Raw genomic sequence first — 20,789 nt, forward strand, 5'->3', positions numbered from 1 at the left:
ATGGAAGATTTGGTTAATTGACATGAAAATAATGCAAAAAAAAAAAAAGTTATTTTTTTACTTCATTTCTTATAGTTTCTTTTTCTTTTCATTTTGGGGGTTGAAATATGACCTGGGCATATGTTTGTGAGAATAATTTTTACCTTATGACTTTACTGTTAGATGTACCCCAGCACAAGTGTGCACACCTAAAACAGTCTGTAAAGTGACTCTGTATGTGATGTTGTTGGGTTTTCTGTAAATATTGGTTCTAGATGACTGGCCTCTGTATGTCCCTGTGTGTGCATCCATAAAACAAGTTATAATTAGCACATACTGGGATGACTGGGGATGGGTCACGTTTCCTCGAGGTTCGGAAGAGAATAAAGTATTTATGAGTGGGATAATGAGATACAAGTCTTGTTGATTTGTTCATGCATGTGCTTTTAGGGGTTGGTTTGGGGGCCAAATGTAAAGATGAACGAGAGGGTGACAACACAGAGAAATGGGAGGGTCGAGTTAAAGAGAGAGAGGGAGGGAGGGAGGGAGGGAGCACAGACAGAGAGATTTATTTCCACAGCTGACAGTGAAGCTCCCGTCCCACACTCGTTTTTGGAGGTGAAAGAGGGACTAAGAGAGGAAAGAAGTTAAAAACTCAGAGAAAGTGGATAAATAAAACGGACAATATGGATACCTTGGCTTTAGAGGCCACGCAGCCCAAAAAGGCTCAGAACGGGGCACCAGTGCCCGGAACCTCCACCCCTGCCAAACGCAAACCGGCCAAAAAGACTAAGAAAGCTGTGGTCTTTTTCGAGGTGGAGATTCTGGACGCCAAGACGAAGGACAAGCTCTGCTTCCTGGACAAGGTAGGAAACATTTTTACCTTCATTTTCACTCTATGCATTACACAGACACCTTAAACTGTTTTACACAGCATTTTCTCATGGATATTTATGCACATGTACATTTTACAACTTCATTTCAATTAAAAATCTACGTGGGATGTTTGTGCTTTGACAAGTTTATTTGTGATGCCGCTGCAGTGTTATTTTAGTATCATTAATATACTATTGCAATTTTTATTATTGATTTAAATTAGTGTTTCTGTTTTTATTTTATTTTTAGTTAAAGTTTTAGTAGTTTAGATGTGTTTATTTTAATGCATTTCGTTTTTTTATAGTCCTTTGACTTAAACCAAATGAAAATTAGAAATGTGGTCTTGGCATCCAAGTGTAATAAAATAAATTTTTTATAAAATGCGATGTCAGTTAATGTTTATTTTAAGAAACTATGGTTTTAGTTTTAACAATGTGCTGCAGAGCAGAAACCTAAATTGCAATTAAAAATGTGTGAATAACTAATAATAATATAATAACTATAATAGTAATGTGATCATAAAGAATTAAGAACCTATTAAGAATTTCAACCTAAAATGAATGTTAGTTATAAACTACGCATTTATAGAACTGCCTTGTAACCATTAGTTTCAATCAGTTCTCTCTTTAATTATTCTTCCTCTTATTTTCATACGAATGCACACGCTTTTGCCACTGTAAAAATCTCATCCCTAGAGTGGTGCTATCTATAGAAACTGTCCTGGCCGTGCACTCTGGGCTCAGGGTTGTGGTGTACTCTTGCACGGAGGCTCGAGGTCCTTCTGTAGTCGTCCCTGTAAGGAGGTGCCTGTAATGAGGCCTCTAGAATGTCAGGAGCCACGCTACGGGATTATCGAGGATTGCACACGGATGTCCTCGGATTAACTGCCGCTTCCCCTGGGATGTCACGGCCTACTGGTGTCGTGATGTCACAGAGCAATGGAAGCCTGTGGTGATGACATCGTACGCAGAGAGAAGCCCCAAACCACTGAAGAGTTAAAGGGATAGTTCACCCAAAAATGAAAATTCTGTCATCATTTACTCACCCTCGTGTCGTTCCAAACCTGTATGAGTTGCTTTCTTATGTTGAACACAAATGAAGATATTTTGAAGATTGCTGGTAATCAAACAGTTGGTGGTTGCCATTGACTTCCATAGTATTTTTTTTTTCCTACTATGGAAGTCAATGACCAGCCCAGGCAGATGCTTTAATATGTGCCAAAAATGCCATTGTGTTTGTTCAAGGTTCTTCAAAGTGTATTGTATTCAAAACAAGTGATTTTATGGTACACTGTAAAAAAATAATTTTTCGAAGTAGTAAATAAAACAATGATTATTGGAGTGCTTTAACAAGAAAATACTATTTCAGTTTTTCTGCTTCAAAATAACTCGGTGTTAATTGCTGTTTCTCTGTAGTTCTGAAATTTACTAGCTGTTGTGTAGTGATTTTTGTAGTGATTGAAGTAAAAAGTCATATTTTATTTTTTATTTTTATTTATTTTTTATAAATGCATATTTGAGCATATTCATTGCATCAGAGCTGAGGTTTAGTGTGTGCATTCATTAGCTTTTTGAATTATTAAAAAATAATTGTAAATGATTTTTTTAAGGAAGCCGATGTCTAAAATCTCCCGGCTGTTTGTTAAACTCAAAGCGGGACCTGTAGGGTTTTTTTTTTGTTCTGAGATCTGGTCAGTTGGCTGTGTTTGTGCGTTTGTTTGTTTGGTGTATTTTGTCTCTCAGAACACGGCAGCATGTGCTCATTATAAATACTGACCTTCCTGATGGCCGACAGCCACTGATTGAGCACACACACACTCTCACTCACACACACACACACACACACACACACACTCTAAACTGGTGTATGTGTGTTTGTTTGATTGGCAGGTTGAGCCCAATGCCACAATCGGGGAAATCAAGTCCATGTTCCACAAGAGTCGTGAGTATAAATGAGTCTCTGATCTTCACTCGGCTAATGAAGCCGTGCTATTTGATATGTTTAAGCTTTTTCAAGAGCCTAATTTATCAAAATGTTGTATTATTCATTTAACAATTGATAGTCACTGTGTCTAATTTGTAATGGTACACAAATAGGTTTCTAAGTCCTGAGATGTACACTACCATTCAAAAGGTACATCAAATAAAACCTTTTCTTTTAAACTTTCTGTTAATCAAAGATCCTAATCCTAAATATGAAGCAGCACAACTGTTTTCAACATTTATAATAGAAATGTTTCTAAAGAAGCAAATCATCATATTAGAATGATTTCTGAAGATCATGTGACACTGAAGACTGGAGTAATGATGCTGAAAATACAGCTTTGATCACAGGAACAAATTATATTTTCCAGTATATTCACACAGAAAGCATTAACATTATTTTAAATTGTAATAATATTTCACAATATTACTGTTTTTACGGTATTTTTTTGATAAAATAAATGCAGCCTTGGTGAGCAGGAGACGTTTTTCAAAAACATTAAAAATATCTTACCAACCCCAAACATTTGAACGGAAGTGTATGGTTAAAATGTGCGCATGTGTATTTACAGTACTGTGATTGAATTCTTGTATTTCACGTGTTTGTTTCAGACCCTCAGTGGTATCCGGCCCGACAATCCATTCGTTTGGATCCCAGTACGTATTGAACTTTTGTTTAATATTTCGTTTAATATTATCTTTGACAGCATAATAAGAGATTCATGCTGTCAAAAGTTGCAGCTGATTCAAAAGGTACATCAAATAAATCCTTTTCTTTTAAACTTTCTGTTAATCAAAGATCCTAATCCTAAATATGAAGCAGCACAACTGTTTTAAACATTTATAATAGAAATGTTTCTAAAGAAGCAAATCATCATATTAGAATGATTTCTGAAGATCATGTGACACTGAAGACTGGAGTAATGATGCTGAAAATACAGCTTTGATCACAGGAACAAATTATATTTTCCAGTATATTCACACAGAAAGCATTAACATTATTTTAAATTGTAATAATATTTCACAATATTACTGTTTTTACGGTATTTTTTTGATAAAATAAATGCAGCCTTGGTGAGCAGGAGACGTTTTTCAAAAACACATAAAAATCTCACTGACTCCAAACGTTTGAATGCACATTGAGAGAATGGAGAAGCAAAGACCAAAACCTAAACTCACCCACAACTTTATTACGCATACACACGCACCTACACGCGCACACACACACACACGCACACAAATGCACGCACACACATGCACATACATACACACGCACATACATGCACACACACACATACACATACATACACACGCACATACATGCACACACGCACACATACACATACACATACACCTTACCAGCCCCAAACATTTGAACGGAAGTGTATGGTTAAAATGTGCACATGTGTATTTACAGTACTGTGATTGTTTTCTTGTATTTTACGTGTTTGTTTCAGACCCTCAGTGGTATCCGGCCCGACAATCCAATACACATACACGCACATACATGCACACACGCACGCACGCACACACACACACACACGCACACAAATACACACACGCACACACACACACACACACACACACACAGTCTGAGCTAATTACCTCATACATTTCACACTGTCTCTGGCGAACGACAAGCGACAGACCAGAAGTCATTCGTTTCCATTGGAGTTTAGTGTGGAATCTGCGGGGAGTTCCTACTGTAGGTTTATGCAGAAATTTTGGATCCAGTTTGAGCTTCAGTTGCATTGAAATATTTAAACTTCTGCAACCAGATGTGATTTATTATAATCAAAACTATAAGCACCAGATGAGAATTTCCAGTATTTTTCCACTTTAACATTATTCTGTAAACAGTATTCCTGTAAAATGGCGGTCGTGTATAATTATGGCAGAAATTAGAGAGCTCAGTGTCTAATGTCATAGTTTGACTCAATTATGTGCATTAGATGTGCTTAAAGTCTGTGTTTGTCTGGCTGTGTGTTAATCTATCTCTCTTAACCAGTCCGTTTAGTGTCTGTCACATTATCTCTGTGAGAGCATGAGATATTTATAACCTGGAAACACGACCGCACTTCCTACAGCAGAGGAACTGAGCGCGTTATAACGCTTCTGTACTGTCGCTGTCTCTCTCTCAGGTGTTTCTGACGGAGTACGCCGGCCCTCTGCTCATCTATCTCATGTTTTACTTCCGAGTCCCGTTTATTTATGCTCCTAAATATGACTTTACCACCAGCAAACACTGGGTTGTACAGTAAGTACAGAAACAATATAAAATGCTTTTCATTTCACATTTTAGCATTTACTGTTTACAGTCGTGGCATGACAATAAAGAAACAACTTTGATCTCTTTAATGCTAATCATTAAAAAAGTTAGTGTCCTGTGTAAAGAGAGTTTGTTTAGTGTCTATTTCTGTGACAGTTTGCACAGTAAAACGGACCGATGGCTTCCGAGGGCTGATGGGTAATTGAGTGTTTTTATTGTTATAGTTTGGCGTGCATGTGTCACTCCTTCCACTACGTGAAGAGACTCCTGGAGACACTGTTCGTCCATCGCTTCTCGCACGGGACTATGCCTCTGCGCAACATCTTCAAGGTGAGAGACACGGCTCCTTGTGATGGATGAAAATACATTTGCAGAGTAGATGCATGCAAATTGAGACATATTGCCGGATTACTGAGACTTTACCTTTCCATAGATGTTTTATAGATTGCATAAAACATCTGACAATGCGTTTATATTTGGCATTGTCAAAGAGGGAATTATTAATGACCAATGATGCATGTGAAACATGTGCTAAAATTGCTTTGAGTTTGTTCCAGACAATAATAGAGCGCACATCCCGATCCGGACCTGTGCTAAGCATAATAATAATAAGAATGGATGGATGTTTCTAAGAAACAGTCGCTGTAGAAAGTGCTGGCGCTGGAAATAACTCTTTTCTGAAACTGGCAATTATTCATGAGCACAAAGAAGTTAAATCACGGCATGAGCATGTCGAGTCATGACTTTTCTTATAGAGAGAAAAATGTGTTTTCGAATAGAGCAGAAATCTAGAAATGTTCACATTGAAGCGCCTAGTTGTGTTTAAGATGTAATTTCTGCTGTTTGTTAATCGTAACTTTTTATATTAATGCAGCATTTGGCCCATTGTCTGTTTCATGTATTTGACTGACTTTGGCACAGTCTTCCTGTTCAGATATTATTGCAGTAATATTAAAACATTTAACTGTGTGTTTTGCAGAACTGCACATACTACTGGGGTTTTGCAGCTTGGATGGCTTATTACATCAACCACCCTCTGTACACGCCACCCAGTGAGTCCACACGCATTCATACACTAAACATTCAGCTTCGCATTGCAGGAATAAATCGCATTCTTAAATCTATTCAGATACAAAAAGTATTTTAAATTGCAATGATATTTCACAATATTATGTTTCTTTTTTTTATGTATTTTTGATCAAATAAAATGTACATGACAAAATCTCACCAACCCTCAAACTTTTGAACCGTAGTTTATGTATATGTTTTGGTTTACTTTAGTGGTTCCTGATTCATAAAACAACAATTAAGCCAATGTTACGTTTATATGGATTTATAAATGACACTGACGTTCTCCGCTGGTGGGTTTAAATGTGTGTTCAGCTCTCGCTCATGTTTGTGTTGCAGTCTATGGAGAACAGCAGATCAGACTGGCCCTCATCGTGTTCCTGGTAAGATCTGTTTTTATACAGGATGCTAAAAGTCTCAATCGTTACCTAATACATGATGAAACTGACCTCAGGTCAGAGCTTCAGTCTAACAGGACTAATGATCTCTTTACGGTCACAGTTCTGTCAGATCGGAAACTTCTCCATCCACATTGCCCTGAGAAATCTTCGACCTCCAGGTAAGATCCCACACAGAAATATGTGTTTGTGTGTGACCCTGGAGCACAAAAGCAGTCTTAAGTCGCTGGGGTATATTTGTAGCAATAGCCAAAAATACATTGTATGGGTCAAAATTATTGATTTTTCTTTTATGCCAAAAATCATTAGGATATTAAGTAAAGATCATGTTCCATGAAGATATTTAGTAAATGTCCTACTGTAAATATATCAAAACTTAATTTTTGATTAGTAATATGCATTGCTAAGAACTTCATCTGGACAACTTTAAAGGTGATTTTCTCAGTATTCTGATTTTTTTGCACCCTCAGATTCCAGATTTTCAAATAGTTGTATCTCGGCCAAATATTGTCCTATCCTAACAAACCATACATCAATGGAAAGCTTATTATATATGTATACATCTCAATAAAAAAAATATACCTTTATGACTGGTTTTGTGCTCCAGGGTCACATATAGTCTGTTGTCTTTGCTTTTTTTAATCTGTTTCTTGACTCATTATTTGATTAGACTGCCAAAAGTAATGATTTTTTTTTTCTTTCTGCAGGATCTAAGACTAGGAAGATCCCATATCCGACTAAAAACCCCTTTACTTGGATCTTCCTGCTGGTCTCCTGCCCCAACTACACGTATGAGGTCAGATGGCCACACTCAGCCCGGATGCTGTTTGACTGACAGCTGATTTCCTCTGAGTGCTGATTTAACTGAACTCAGAAATGTTGTTTTATCAAATTAGTGATGCTCTGAATCCGTCACAGGACCTCGGTTATATATCAATAAGACAAACCTCTAAAGGGTGAAGCTCATGAAATACATCAGGAAATTCATATTACACACCTCAAAATCAAAAGAACAAAACTGCATGAATATAATCTACCATTATGATGATGATGATTATTTGTATATATGAATTATTTTATGTGATAATTATTGTCATTACTGTTGGCAACACTTTACAATAACCTTCCTTAGTTAACCTTAGTTAATGCATTAACTAGCATCAACTAGCAATGAGCAACCCATTTATTACAGTATTTATGAATCTTTGTTAATGTTACTAAATAAAAATACACGCTCATTGTTAGTTCATGTTAACTCAGGTTCATTATTAACAGACACAAGTTTTGATTTTAAAAATGTATTAGTACATTTTGCAATTAACATGAACTATGATTAATTAATGCTTTAGAAGAAATTTTCATTGTTAGTTCGTTAACCAATGCAATTAACTAAGGTTAACTACAGGGCATTTATTGTAAGGTGTAACCTTACATGTATATATATAAAAAAATCAGTAAGTTAAGAAATGTTTTATATATATATATATATATTATTATTATATATATATTTTTTCTTACTGATTTTTTTCTATCGTGTTTTTTTTAAATCACATGAACTGAATTTGCTCTGGTCTGTGTGTGTAAACGCAGCTGGGCTCGTGGCTGGGCTTCACTCTGATGACCCAGTGTCTGCCCGTGGCCGCCTTCACGCTGGTGGGCTTCATTCAGATGACCGTGTGGGCGAAAGGAAAGCACCGCAGCTACCTGAAGGAGTTCCGCGACTATCCCACGCTGCGCTCGCCCATCCTGCCCTTCATCCTGTAGGACAGAGTCACGCAGTGTTCCCCTCGTCTTTTGAACCTTTTCCTCTTCTCCCGTCCTCCCCTCATCATCTCTTTTATACTGTGTCCATGGCTCGCCTCTATTCGTTTCACATGCATCTTTCCTGCATTTGCTCATCTCTTGGAACGGACTGATTCTGAATAATAAAGTCAGCTCAGATCCAGAACCTCCAGAAGCTTGGTTCTAATGGCTCCATATCGCCCTCTGTGGGTTGCATGATGTCTGTCATCTGGGGAAATCTCATGAAAATGATCAAGAGCATGTCCAGATCATAATTCAGTCAAAGAAATAAGAACTTATATTTTGCACAAAGATAATAGAGCACATTTTAGGACCAGTAAGATTTTAACATTATTTTCATGATCGAACACACCCTTAATTCTCAGTAGCTGCTGTAATGTGAAAAAAACAATTAGTATGCAACATGAACATGTTGTTGTCCTTAATTGATGATTGTAATAAAATCTTTTTTTTTTTTTGCATTACATTCATGAAAATTTGAAGGGAGAATAAAACGTCAATACAAATCCTTTAATGGTCATGTACTTAATATCAAAATAATTTCCTCCAGACATGGACGTTTTATCTTAAAGGGATAGTTCACCCCAAAAAAAAAACAAAAAAAATCATTTATTCACCTTCAAGTTGTTACAAACCTGTAGGAGTTTCTTTCTTGTGCTGAACTCAAAATAAGATGTTTAGAAGAATGTTGGTAACCAAACAGTTGATGGCAGCCATTGACTTCCATAGAATGTTTTTCCATATTATGGAAGTCAATGGCTGCCGACAGCTGTTTGATTACCAACGCTCTTCTAAACATCATCTATGTTCAACAGAAGAAAAACTCGTAGAAGTAAAAAAATAAAAACAAAAAAACTTGAGGTTGTGAAATGACAGAATTTTTATTTTTAAGAAGCTTTGAGGGGAAACTGGTCCAACATGTACATGTATTTACAGTATTTGCCCCTCTGTAGCTCGTTTGTGCTCAGCCTGTAGGAGTTTCTTTCTTGTGCTGAACTCAAAATAAGATGTTTAGAAGAATGTTGGTAACCAAACAGTTGATGGCAGCCATTGACTTCCATAGAATGTTTTTCCATATTATGGAAGTCAATGGCTGCCGACAGCTGTTTGATTACCAACGCTCTTCTAAACATCATCTATGTTCAACAGAAGAAAAACTCGTAGAAGTAAAAAAATAAATAAAAAAAACCTTGAGGTTGTGAAATGACAGAATTTTTATTTTTAAGAAGCTTTGAGGGGAAACTGGTCCAACATGTACATGTATTTACAGTATTTGCCCCTCTGTAGCTCGTTTGTGCTCAGCTGCCGGGAGTCATTTTGTATTTTGAGTGCACTACGTGCTACTGTATCTGTTTTTGAGATCTCTGATATGCACTGACAGTGTGATGGCTGTGAGTTCAGTAAAGATGTTTAGTTCTGCTTGTCACTCAATAACCAAAAAAACACTAACAAGAGGACCTGAAGTAACCGGTTGAAGACCAGCGACTGTAGAGAAGTTTCCAAGAGTGATTATTAGGCTACACGTGAAGCTAAAGGTAACTTGGCGCAGACTGCAGATGTCAGAACTGTTTTGTTGACCTAACAATTTATATAAAATAAAAAAAACACTGTCATTGGCTTGCGTTTTGTCTGTTTACATTCATAATACATGCCGTGTAATTCATGAAGTGTAGCATTTTATTATATTCTGCTAGATTGGTTGTGCAGCATAACTCTGGATAAAAGTCTTTGCTCATATGCACCCCTGTGTGTTTTAAGAAAATGCTCCATTCATGTTTTGAGAGCTCACAAGATAATCTTTATTATTGAGAGAGCCATTTATATACAGAGAAACAACTGATGGAGAACTGAAGACGAGGGTGGGATATTTATGCTGCATTTTCCTCGATCCTCTTTTTCCTCAAGTTCAGTCTTCTCTCTCTCTCGTACTCTTTCATCCTCATCACATAACTGCAAAGAAGAAGAGAAACTCACGAGAAACATTTTTAAAAATTCACCAAAACAAATTTTGAGCATGCAAAAAATTACTTCTTGCATAACTACTGATCACCACAGAGTGAAACGTGATGATAATTTGTTGTATATAACAGTTGTGGGCCTACTTCAAATTACACTTTCACTTTAAATCATTTAAAAATGTATTGTGTTTTACTAATTAATATAAATTATTTTAACTTTTAAGATTTGTATTATTATTGATAAATTATTAAACTTTGTAAAGATAAAAAAAAAAAATGTAAGAAAGAATAATATTTATTCAGGGAAATGTTAAAAACTTCTGAAACTGTGCTCATCTAAATAATTAATCTAGCAGGATTTACAATTTTGTTCAAGCCGAATTTAATGCAATTACTTTGGGAAACAAATATGCTTTCAAAGTCCAATCTGCTGATATGAAATCAGTGAAAACGATCTTAAACCAGTGCCTGCATCTGCAGTAGTGCAGTTCAATGAGTGGATGTGTCTGAATGCGTGTTGACGTACTCCTGATGTTCACAGTAGTCCCAGTCGTGTCTCTCGTGTTTGCAGGCTAGGAAGTTGGGGAAATTGTCTCTCTTGCACTTGAGGAGTTTGAGCAGGTAGTGAGCGCAGTAATCGCGCTGCTCCACCGGCAGCATGGCCAGGTTCATCTGCACGTGCGTCGCCACCATTACTAACAACACGAAGCAAAGGAGATGAGTTTCACGAGAAAATCAATCACCAACTACAAACGATACATCACGTTCATCCTTCTGTTACACTACAGAGTGAACTAGGTATGACAGCTCAACCTTAGCCAGATTCAAGCATTTGGAGTCAAAGGGTGAAAAGTTTTTAAACCTTTTAAACACAAAACAACTAAAATGTTATATATAAGTGACCCTGGACCACAAAACCAGTCATAAGGGTCAATTTTTTTAAATTGGGATTTATGCATCATCTGAAAGCTGAATAAATAAGCTTTCCATTGATGTATGGTTTGGATAGGACAATATTTGTGAGAGACACAACTATTTGAAAATCTGGAATCTGAGGGTGCAAAAAAATCTAAATATTGAGAAAATCATCTTTAAAGTTGTCCAAATGAAGTTCTTAGCAATGCATATTACTAATCAAAAATTACGTTTTGATATATTTACGGTAGGAAATTTACAAAATATCTTCATGGAACATGATCTTTACTTAATATCCTAATGATTTTTGGCATAAAAGAAAAATCTATAATTTTGACCCATACAATGTATTGTTGGCTATTGCTACAAATATACCCCAGCGACTTAAGACTGCTTTTGTGCTCCAGGGTCACAAATATAAAATATATTCTACAGATTCTACAGAATTGGTGCAAACTGTTGTCCCACAACCAAAAAACACATTTAAAAAGCATTTAAGTATTCACATCTTAGATGTTTACTAAAATCCTTCTATTATCTATTGAAACCCACACTAATATTTAAAAAATTAGTAAGCTTAATAATATATAAAATCATCATTTATTGGGTACTTTCATTTGGGAGGTGGTTGTCCCGAACCCTAACCCCTCAACTTTAACTTAAAATTCTATTTAAATATATATATTTTTTTCTTAGTAAATTATGAAACTTGGTTAAAAAATATGTCCTGCATTTTCCATGTCACTACCGAAACGGTGCATGTTTTAGTCCATTGGCTGAGACGGAAAATAACTGCACCCCTACATTTATAATCAGGACATATGTATGTGTCCCTCTCTCTCATAGCTACAGGGTGAGTATGTGTTATATATTTATCATCAATAAATCTGATGTTTCATATTTTACCTGAATATTGTTTGTCCAACAACTAGCCATATTTTAACCATGTTCACATTTTTTTTAACTGAATAAATTTTATTGTTTTCACAATGAACAGATTTGTGCTGATTCTAAGCAATTTGAATAACTGTATTTTGAACATTAAATAAAATCGAACAGATGCAAAAAAACTATATATATATATTTTGAATTTAGAAATATTACCCTGTTCTTGCCTGCTGCATTTATTTATGACTGACAAATATGCATCAGTTTACTAGTTAATGTTAAAACTGCAATCCAGATGGAAGTAAATGTTGAGTTTTTAAGCTTTTAAGATTTATGCAATTTAAATAAATAAAAAATCTGGGCCTTTTTTCGCATAAACTGCGTAGATTAGCCTTAAAAAGTTAGTCATCCAATATGTTTTCTTCAGAACTTTTTAAAGTCAGTTACAAAAAGGTATATTGGCCCAATTTAAATTAGTCAAGTAAGACTGATTACCTTGCTGCTAGTTATTTCTTACTGCTAGTTAGTCAAACTAGTTATGACTGTACAAACATGGTGTCCGTGTTTATGCAACTGGCCCCTAGTAATTTAGTCAACTCGACATGACTCTGAGTTATATTGACACCAACGCTACAAGAATACAGGTCACAACTTTCAGCTAAATAGACACCAAACTAAACAGACACAATTAAGGGCGTTTTTGTTGAAGCCTCTTGTTTGGACCTGAAGCTCAAAGTCAATCTGAGGACCTGAAGACTCGCGGTTCATGTTTACAGACTAAAACAAGTCTGAAAGTGACGGATAATGTCTGAAAAGCGCTGGAGAGCGTGTAGCTGAGCGGTGTTGTGTCACCTCTCTCCTCCCGCTCAGGGAAGCCCAGCTGCGGGGCGTATGCAGACGGTTTCCTCGGGTCTGGCGTCGCGTCTCTTTCCGTGATGTAACTCCGCACGAGGTGGGACCCCATTCTGAACGCGGTTTATCACCACTGACAGCAAAAACAGCTTAACCTCTGAAAATAATCTGTTATAATGCAGTAATCTTTATCAATTCTGCACACTGCCATTCGGTCACCTCCAGAAACCCTTTGATGTTTCCGGTCTGCGCCGGAAGTAAACACGCGCAACGAGTAACACACTCCTGAACGCCCTCGACACTAATTAATCCGTTCCGCCTCGAGTGTCAAAATGTTGTCATGAATGTCAAAAGTTTTAACTTAAAATCAATAAAATCAGTCGCTGATTATGGAGCCAGATCAGTTGTTACATCCAAAAAAAGATATTTATGAATCTTAACCCGTCAGGAAGGTCTCAAAGCAAACAAATTCAAAGCAGTCGATTTGCAAATGCAGATTCAACGATCCATAAATGCATGTAACATCATTCATAAATGTGTGATGGAAATTAATTCAAGAACTTTATGTATACATATTTGTGAAAACATTTTAAATTTATTTAGGTAAGATGCATTTGTGAGCATTTGGGGAACTATTTATGCTTTTACTTGTGTATTTTGAATTTACGAATCAGACTTTGTAAATGTAAATTGTGCTGTGCATTTATGAATTTTGTTTTGTACATTTATTATTTGTGAGGCTGATCTGGCTCCATAGCTGATATGGCTGCTTTCATAACACACGTTACAAGAAGAATTACATGAATTAGCTTTAGATTTTAATTTGTATATCAATTTAACATATTTTCCGCTTCTCTCCTTAATAAAATGCAATAAAATCGCAGTTCAGTTAGATTATTATTTGATTTCCTAGTCAGAGACAGACGTACGTCGCATTAACATTAAACAGGACGTCTACTTATGGCTTTTGATTCAAATAAAATTAATAATAATAATAATAATCAAATATGAGCTTTTTTAAACTACAACCAAAAACTTGTTATATATATATTCCAAACAGAATGGACAGAATATTAATACAATTTACATCTTAATTGTTTTCTTCTCAAGCTATCCCTTACCAAAAAGTAGTATACTTCAAGTTTATTTTAGTAAGTATACTTAAGTAAAGTTCAAGTATATTTTAAAGTATACTTTATGTAGCAAGATTTCCGCGGGAATAGGAGAAGTGAATGAAAGCCCGCCACAGAAATTCAAAAACTAATGGTCAGTCAACTCGCTCTGATTAATTTCATTTATTTGATGTATTAATGCGCGTATTTATGATTCTTAAATGATTAATAACATTGCCAGGCCTAGTTAAACAGAATTGGATTAAAAGTAATGTGGAACCGAAATTAATGTTTTGTTTATTGACAGACTAATGTGGATTCATGTGTCTGCGAATTTGTTTTGTGGTAAGTTATGAAGCTAATATTTACTTAAAATAGTTCGGTTAATTGAACGTTTAGGCTAAGTTTGTAAATTAACTTGTTTGAGAAAGTGTCTTCTATTACGGAAGTCCTGAGGCCATGCAATATTTTTCTTTCTTGTTTTCTTGTGATCTCGACATAACAAAAGTAGTTCTCTAAGTTACACAACTGCGCCAACAGGTGGCAGTACTGAACTGATGGGGTGTTGTATACTGCATATCCACTTTACTGTACGCTTTTGGGACAGAATAAGGAACCTCTTCGTGATCGCTATAATTTGTGCAGTATTGTTCATCATTGACATTTAAGTTAATTAACTCATAAATATTAAATGCTTGAATCAATATTATTATTTTGTGTATCTGTTACCATTAAGTTCTTGCTAGATGCGTCCCAGATAGCAAGAACTTTTGGGCCAAATGTGGCTGATAGCTGTCACATTTGGCCTAGGTTTGGCATGGCTGAGCACATATGGGCCAAACTTTTACCATGTGACTCATCAGTTTCACTGAAAACTGCTTATTAAAACCAAGGTTGACATCACTGTATAGTATTCTGTTTGCACTTATATCTTTATTTGTGCATCTTTGAAGTACATGCTTGTTATTAAGCGGGATGTTGTGTTTATCTGGGACGACGTATTTGTAATGTGCATCTTTGTCCTTATTTTTAATCTTTATTGTTAATCATTAAATGTATATTGATAAGAAATGTGATGTATATATGTAAAAAAGTGTATAGGCAAATTTATTTAAGTGATGTTACACAGTGCTGTAATCTTTTGTATTTTCTACATTTCTTCGTAGGAAACCACACACTCACACACACACACACACACGCACACACACACTAGGGGTTGAACGACTTCTGATTTTTTGATTTTTTGAAGTCGACTTTTATGTGATGAAAGTCACACACACACACAAACACTATTTTACATTTACATTGTCATACAAATGAGGACAATGGAGGCAATCAAAATCAACAAAAGAGCAATCAAATAAAGATGGAAGAAATGTGTTTTCTTGAAGATGGCTAAGGACTCAGCTGCTCCATCCCAAGCTTGTAACACACATGATATAATAAGTCACAGCATATCCTACATGACTAATAAAAATCACAAACAAATTATATATAATTTTATTTCAAATAAAAGGAAAATAAAGTTTTGCTCTTTTGTTAGTTTTGACTGCTTTGAAGTCGCTTTGGATAAAAGCATCTGCTAAATGACTAAATGTAAATTTAAATGTGAGGAAAAGATGGGCTGCTCAACATGATTAGTCTGAAAAAAAAAAAAACGGGTATATTTTAGCATATTCTTCTTCTATGCTATTCTATGCATGCGTGTTCAGGAACCAGGACTTAATCATTCTCTTTAAATGTGTGTCCAACCCACCATGGTGCACCCTTACGCAAAGAAAATGTATTTCCTTATATATGAATGATCAATATATTAAATGATTTAACGGTATATTGAAAATATACAGAATAATATATTGTGTTAATATATTACAATATATTGAATAAGGAATTGCCGTTTTCATATATCGAAAAATATGTGACAATATACTTATTATTATATATTATAATATATGTAATTTTATGTTCAGGAATACACTTAATAACATATGGATGTACATGTGATAAGATATGGTACTGCATGTGTATAAATATATTGCACATATATTCACCCATGCAGTATATACACACATAGACATATATATATTTCTTATATTTTATAATTATTTACATTATATTTGTTTCATATTTTCATATATAGCTGTAACTCATTCGTGAATGTGTGTACATACATTCATAATTGTATAGGAATATGTATGTGCAATATATGTGCACAATAAAGGATTGTTGCTATTTTTGTCTTCATTTCTAAATATTTTTATATGTACCAATATATTGCCACACATGGTCAATGCATATATTACAGTATACTGAAAAATATAAGTACTAGTTTCCCATATATGGAAATGTATTATGTAATACTATACTATACTTATGTAATATTTTTGTTCTGTAAGGGTTTTTCAATCACATACGCACTAACCATAGCAGTCTCTTTCCTGGCTTGGCGCTGTCTCTCAGCACGGATCTCTGCTTCTATGGCTTCTCTTATAGCAAGCTTACAGGCCCTCTGACAGATCTCAGTCAGGTCTGCTCCTGAGAATCCCTCTGTTATACGGGACAGATATGCCAGGTCCACGTCCTGAAAAACACACAAAAAGCGCACAGTTAGAGGGTGGTTTTATGTGGAGATGCATGTATGTATGTCTTAGGTTTTGTGTGAATGACCTTAGCGATAGGGGACTTGCGGAGGTTGGCGCGCAGGATGGCAGAGCGGGAGGGCATGTCAGGTAGAGGGATGTATCAACTGTAAAAATAATAAGAAATGCACTAAAAACAGGAGTAAACTGGTGAAAATTCAGCTTTGCCATCACAGGAATATGTCTAGGATGTTATAACCAGGTGTAAAAAGTGTGATAGTCATTGACAGTAGTTTGTTCACCTTGTCAAACACATCTCTGACATTTGCCTCTGATTCACCAAACCACATGGTGAGCAGCTCTGGGCCTGAAATCAGTTCAAAATATGGAATAGATTACACACACACACAAGTGTGCTCATGCTCAGCCTGTCCTTTTTTAACTTCAGTTTCTCTCACACACACATACCTTTAATAGACACAAAGTTAGCCTGGCACTCGTTGGCAATGGCTTTGGCTAGTAGGGTTTTGCCGCAACCAGGTGGACCATAGAACAAAACCCCTCGAGATGGAGTCATCCCAAACTTCAGAAATTTATCAGGATACTCCACGGGATACTTAACAGAGAGAGAGCGAATGACCATCTCATACCTGTTTGTATGTATGTGTGTGTGTGTGTGTGTGTGTGTGTGCATGTTTGTGGTTTTACCTGGACAAGCTCCTGTAACTCTCGCTTCACCTCATCAAGTCCTCCAATGTCCTCCCAGTTTACCTGTGGAACCTCCACCACCGTCTCCCTCAGAGCAGATGGGTTACTCTGACTTAGAGCCCACTGGAAGTGCAGAAAACCATAGATATAATTCCCAAAGGAGAGAAAAATCACAAAAGAGATCTCTTTAATGTTCCAATGGTTTCTCCTAGACAGGACTAAGATTAAAAATGGAAGCAAATGAGAATTTAGAAGTAATGCTTCTCAGATTGTTATACTGAGAAAAAGACCCCAGAAATCTCTAGAGTTTTAGAGGGGATTTCAGCAATGTTTCATGTTATAGTTGAGAGACAGAAGGTGTTTGCGTAGTTGCGCTACAGCAGTCCAAGTATATGCAATACATCACAATGCATAATCTAATATTTGAAGAATTTGTCAAAGCCAATAGCCTCATAGGCAGCACTCCAATACAACATCAAATATGATTAAAAAAGATTAATCATTGTTAAAAAAAATTCTGAAGACTTGTGGGAGCAACATCTGAGCAATAGCTTTGCCCTCTGGAATGGAAAAGATTTAAAAATTGAAGCATAATCTGTGTATGTGAAATGCTGAAGCTGACCTTGAAGTCATCCATGGTGACGGCCAGCGAGTTGAGAAGGTCTGCATCGATGCTGTCGTCCTCCAGATCAATTAAGATCATCTTTTTGCGGATGGCCTGCAGCGCTGCCTCTGAACACAGAGCAGCCATATCTGCTCCCACGTGCCCGTGCGTTTCAGCGGAGATCTACCATAAACAGAAACGTCCAGTTATAAAATATCTGACATGACTTAAGACCCTCCATCACTCTCGTCATCCTCACCTGTTCCAGGTCCACATCGTCCGACAGTTTCATGTTCTTGGTGTGAATTTGTAAAATTTCCAGCCTGCCGGTGGAATCGGGGATGCCAATGTCAATCTCTCGATCAAAACGACCTACGACACGACATTTACAACTGACCTTTCTGTAGAAAGCATATTTTGGCCCATTCATTTGTTGATGCAAATTACTCTCAGCATGAATGTGCATATGCGTATGTTCGCACCAAAACGCCGAAGAGCAGGATCCACACTGTTGGGTCTGTTTGTGGCTGCCATAACTACAACATGAACGCGTTGTTTCAGGCCGTCCATCAGTGTGAGCAGCTGAGAGACGATCCTCCGCTCAACCTCACCATGAGTCTACAGACACGGCATAACCATCAAACCAATGACAAACACCAGACTGTATATAGTTACATAACATACCTGTTTCTTCTCCTTACCTTCTCTCGTTTCGGAGCGATTGCATCCAGCTCATCGATGAAGATGATAGCAGGGGCATTTTTTTCGGCCTCCTCGAAAGCTTTTCTCAGGTTACTCTCAGACTCCCCTGCCAGTTTACTCATGATTTCAGGACCTGGGATACAAAAGCAATGGCATTAAGCACAGGAAATGCAACACTGAAATTGCGTAACGCCTGGAAATACAGCAGTGTTACTGATATTTGATATTTGGCACAGCGATACAATGTGATCTGCCTGTTTTGTCAAGACCAAAATCATTTGTCACAAGGATCATCTGTTTGGCTTTTCAAGGTAAATGCATGAAGTGATACAAGTGGACGTCAGTGTAAAAAATATCAATAAGCAGCTTTCAGTTGCATTCTGTAGTAGAGTTTTAGTGTTTACAGGCATCCGTTATTGCAGGGCAACCAACAGTCACAACAGTTTCAGAATGCGGCTTTCAAGTGTGCATATGCACCATTGATGAGAAAGAAGAAAGCTCCCGTCTCATTAGCAACTGCACGAGCCACCAGCGTCTTGCCTGTCCCGGGTGGACCGTACAGCAGAATTCCTCTCGGAGGCTGGGGAACACAAGTTGTTCGTAATTATATACATGTGTGAGTGATTTTCTTTATTTATAAATGTACGTATGAAATGCAAATGTCTAGTTAAGTTAGACAATAGAGAGATGTGTGTGGTGATTCTTGCCTTCACTCCGATGGCTTTGAACAGGCCGGGGTGCCTGAGAGGCAGCTCTACCATCTCTTTAATCTGAGCCAGCTGTTTACGACAACCCCCGATGTCATCATACCCGATGTCATTCAGGCTCTCCTCCTCATCCTGACACCATCAACATATGACATCATGACGTGGTGCAGATGTTGAAATGGAGAAAATATGATGAAAGGTATGATGAAACCGCACTTACCTCTCGTTTGATTGGTTCTCCTTCACAGTGGATAACGGTATCCGGGGCAACGATGCAGTGTGGGCTGGGGTCTGTTTCTATGACTTTAAACTCCACTGCTCTCATGCCTCCTCTGACCAGGAAAATATCACCTGCAGAAAGCATAAACGAAGACAAACTCCATTGTGAATTTTGGTACATTGTGAAATATGATGCATAGACTAATGAGTGTGTACTGAACTACTGTTGTCCCTTGCGGTATTGGCAATGTTAAGCAAAACTACATCTATTGAAAATATTATCTTTTAATTGAGATAAAGCGATCATAAAATGAAAAATAAATATTAGATGAAAAATATAAACTTGCAGTTGAAGTACTAAAATGACTAAAAGTAAAACTAATAAAAAATGCCATGAGACAACAAAATAAATAAAACTTAAATTAAAATTATAAACAATAGAATAGTATATAAATTATAGTAAAATGACACTGATGTGTTGCAGTGCTATATTGTATTCCATTGGCAGATTAATTGGACAATATTTTAAGATAACTGGCGCTGATTGAAAACTGTGCCTGCTTGCCTGATTAACAAAGCCCTTTTAAATGGATTAAGCTTTTTTTGGTAAGTAGTGCAGAATAATTACATGCCGCAAAAATAGTATTGATTCCTTCTTTAAGACTTCTGCTTTACTAAATTACCAAAAACATTAAACCCTGACTTCTCTTCAGATCCTAACCCCAGCTGTCCAAATGCAAAACCAAACTCTTATATTCATGTATTTAGCACACTGAATAAACATGTGTACCTTTGTGAACAGGTCGGTAGGCCTCCAGGAAATACGGCTTTAGAAAAACCTCAAACAGGTTGCCTGTTAGCCCCTCGATAGTGTCATCAATGGGCAGAACATGGATGCGCTTCCCATATTTCACATCTGGACAAGCGTTGATACTATGTAAACACATATATATGCGTGAGCATATGACGTTACAGACATGATTTCGCTTTACCACTAACAGCAGATAAGGCCTCTAGTTTTAAAGGGGTCATATGATCTAGAGTGAGCGGCGGCTAGAATGAGGAACGGCCGGCGGGTTTGAGAACGGCGCGGCCGGCGGATTCAACGAAGGAGCGTCCGGAGGGCTTGCGGCAACCACATGTGACGACCCCGGGCTGGACTCCGCTTCG

The 20,789-nt window shown here is 36.8% G+C and overlaps 3 protein-coding genes across 3 annotated transcripts in view; 1 reads left to right on the forward strand and 2 right to left on the reverse strand.

Annotated features, from left to right (window-relative positions):
• Nucleotides 1–198: 198 nt before the first annotated feature.
• On the forward strand, nucleotides 199–8,955 carry LOC107714113 (very-long-chain enoyl-CoA reductase-like). The gene is made up of 10 exons (XM_016519850.1): nucleotides 199–845; nucleotides 2,745–2,796; nucleotides 3,450–3,494; nucleotides 4,938–5,094; nucleotides 5,331–5,436; nucleotides 6,086–6,158; nucleotides 6,514–6,557; nucleotides 6,676–6,733; nucleotides 7,280–7,368; nucleotides 8,163–8,955. Exons 1-10 carry the CDS (start codon nucleotides 666–668, stop codon nucleotides 8,334–8,336), a joined length of 978 nt encoding a protein of 325 aa, XP_016375336.1. The 5' UTR covers nucleotides 199–665; the 3' UTR covers nucleotides 8,337–8,955.
• Nucleotides 8,956–10,150: 1,195 nt separating this feature from the next.
• LOC107714119 (NADH dehydrogenase [ubiquinone] 1 beta subcomplex subunit 7-like) lies at nucleotides 10,151–13,257 on the reverse strand. The gene is made up of 3 exons (XM_016519855.1): nucleotides 12,989–13,257; nucleotides 10,860–11,028; nucleotides 10,151–10,325 (listed from the first exon to the last, which is right to left on the reverse strand). Exons 1-3 carry the CDS (start codon nucleotides 13,098–13,100, stop codon nucleotides 10,244–10,246), a joined length of 363 nt encoding a protein of 120 aa, XP_016375341.1. The 5' UTR covers nucleotides 13,101–13,257; the 3' UTR covers nucleotides 10,151–10,243.
• A 2,238-nt stretch (nucleotides 13,258–15,495) lies between these two features.
• The window catches only part of LOC107714114 (transitional endoplasmic reticulum ATPase-like), a 7,469-nt gene continuing 2,175 nt past the window's right edge, over nucleotides 15,496–20,789 (reverse strand). Inside the window, exons 4-17 of the mRNA XM_016519851.1 lie at nucleotides 20,410–20,552; nucleotides 19,621–19,751; nucleotides 19,401–19,532; nucleotides 19,171–19,273; nucleotides 18,693–18,826; nucleotides 18,474–18,609; nucleotides 18,251–18,363; nucleotides 18,010–18,174; nucleotides 17,388–17,510; nucleotides 17,148–17,295; nucleotides 16,982–17,046; nucleotides 16,768–16,842; nucleotides 16,523–16,681; nucleotides 15,496–15,522 (exon numbers count right to left, since the gene is read on the reverse strand). Of these exons, the coding sequence (XP_016375337.1) occupies nucleotides 15,496–15,522; nucleotides 16,523–16,681; nucleotides 16,768–16,842; nucleotides 16,982–17,046; nucleotides 17,148–17,295; nucleotides 17,388–17,510; nucleotides 18,010–18,174; nucleotides 18,251–18,363; nucleotides 18,474–18,609; nucleotides 18,693–18,826; nucleotides 19,171–19,273; nucleotides 19,401–19,532; nucleotides 19,621–19,751; nucleotides 20,410–20,552 (1,654 nt within the window). The remainder of the gene's footprint in view (nucleotides 15,523–16,522; nucleotides 16,682–16,767; nucleotides 16,843–16,981; nucleotides 17,047–17,147; nucleotides 17,296–17,387; nucleotides 17,511–18,009; nucleotides 18,175–18,250; nucleotides 18,364–18,473; nucleotides 18,610–18,692; nucleotides 18,827–19,170; nucleotides 19,274–19,400; nucleotides 19,533–19,620; nucleotides 19,752–20,409; nucleotides 20,553–20,789) is intronic.

This window comes from Sinocyclocheilus rhinocerous, unplaced genomic scaffold (assembly GCF_001515625.1).
Source record: "Sinocyclocheilus rhinocerous isolate Xijiao unplaced genomic scaffold, SAMN03320098_v1.1 scaffold2826, whole genome shotgun sequence".
In the NCBI taxonomy this organism is placed as follows: Eukaryota; Metazoa; Chordata; class Actinopteri; order Cypriniformes; family Cyprinidae; genus Sinocyclocheilus; species Sinocyclocheilus rhinocerous.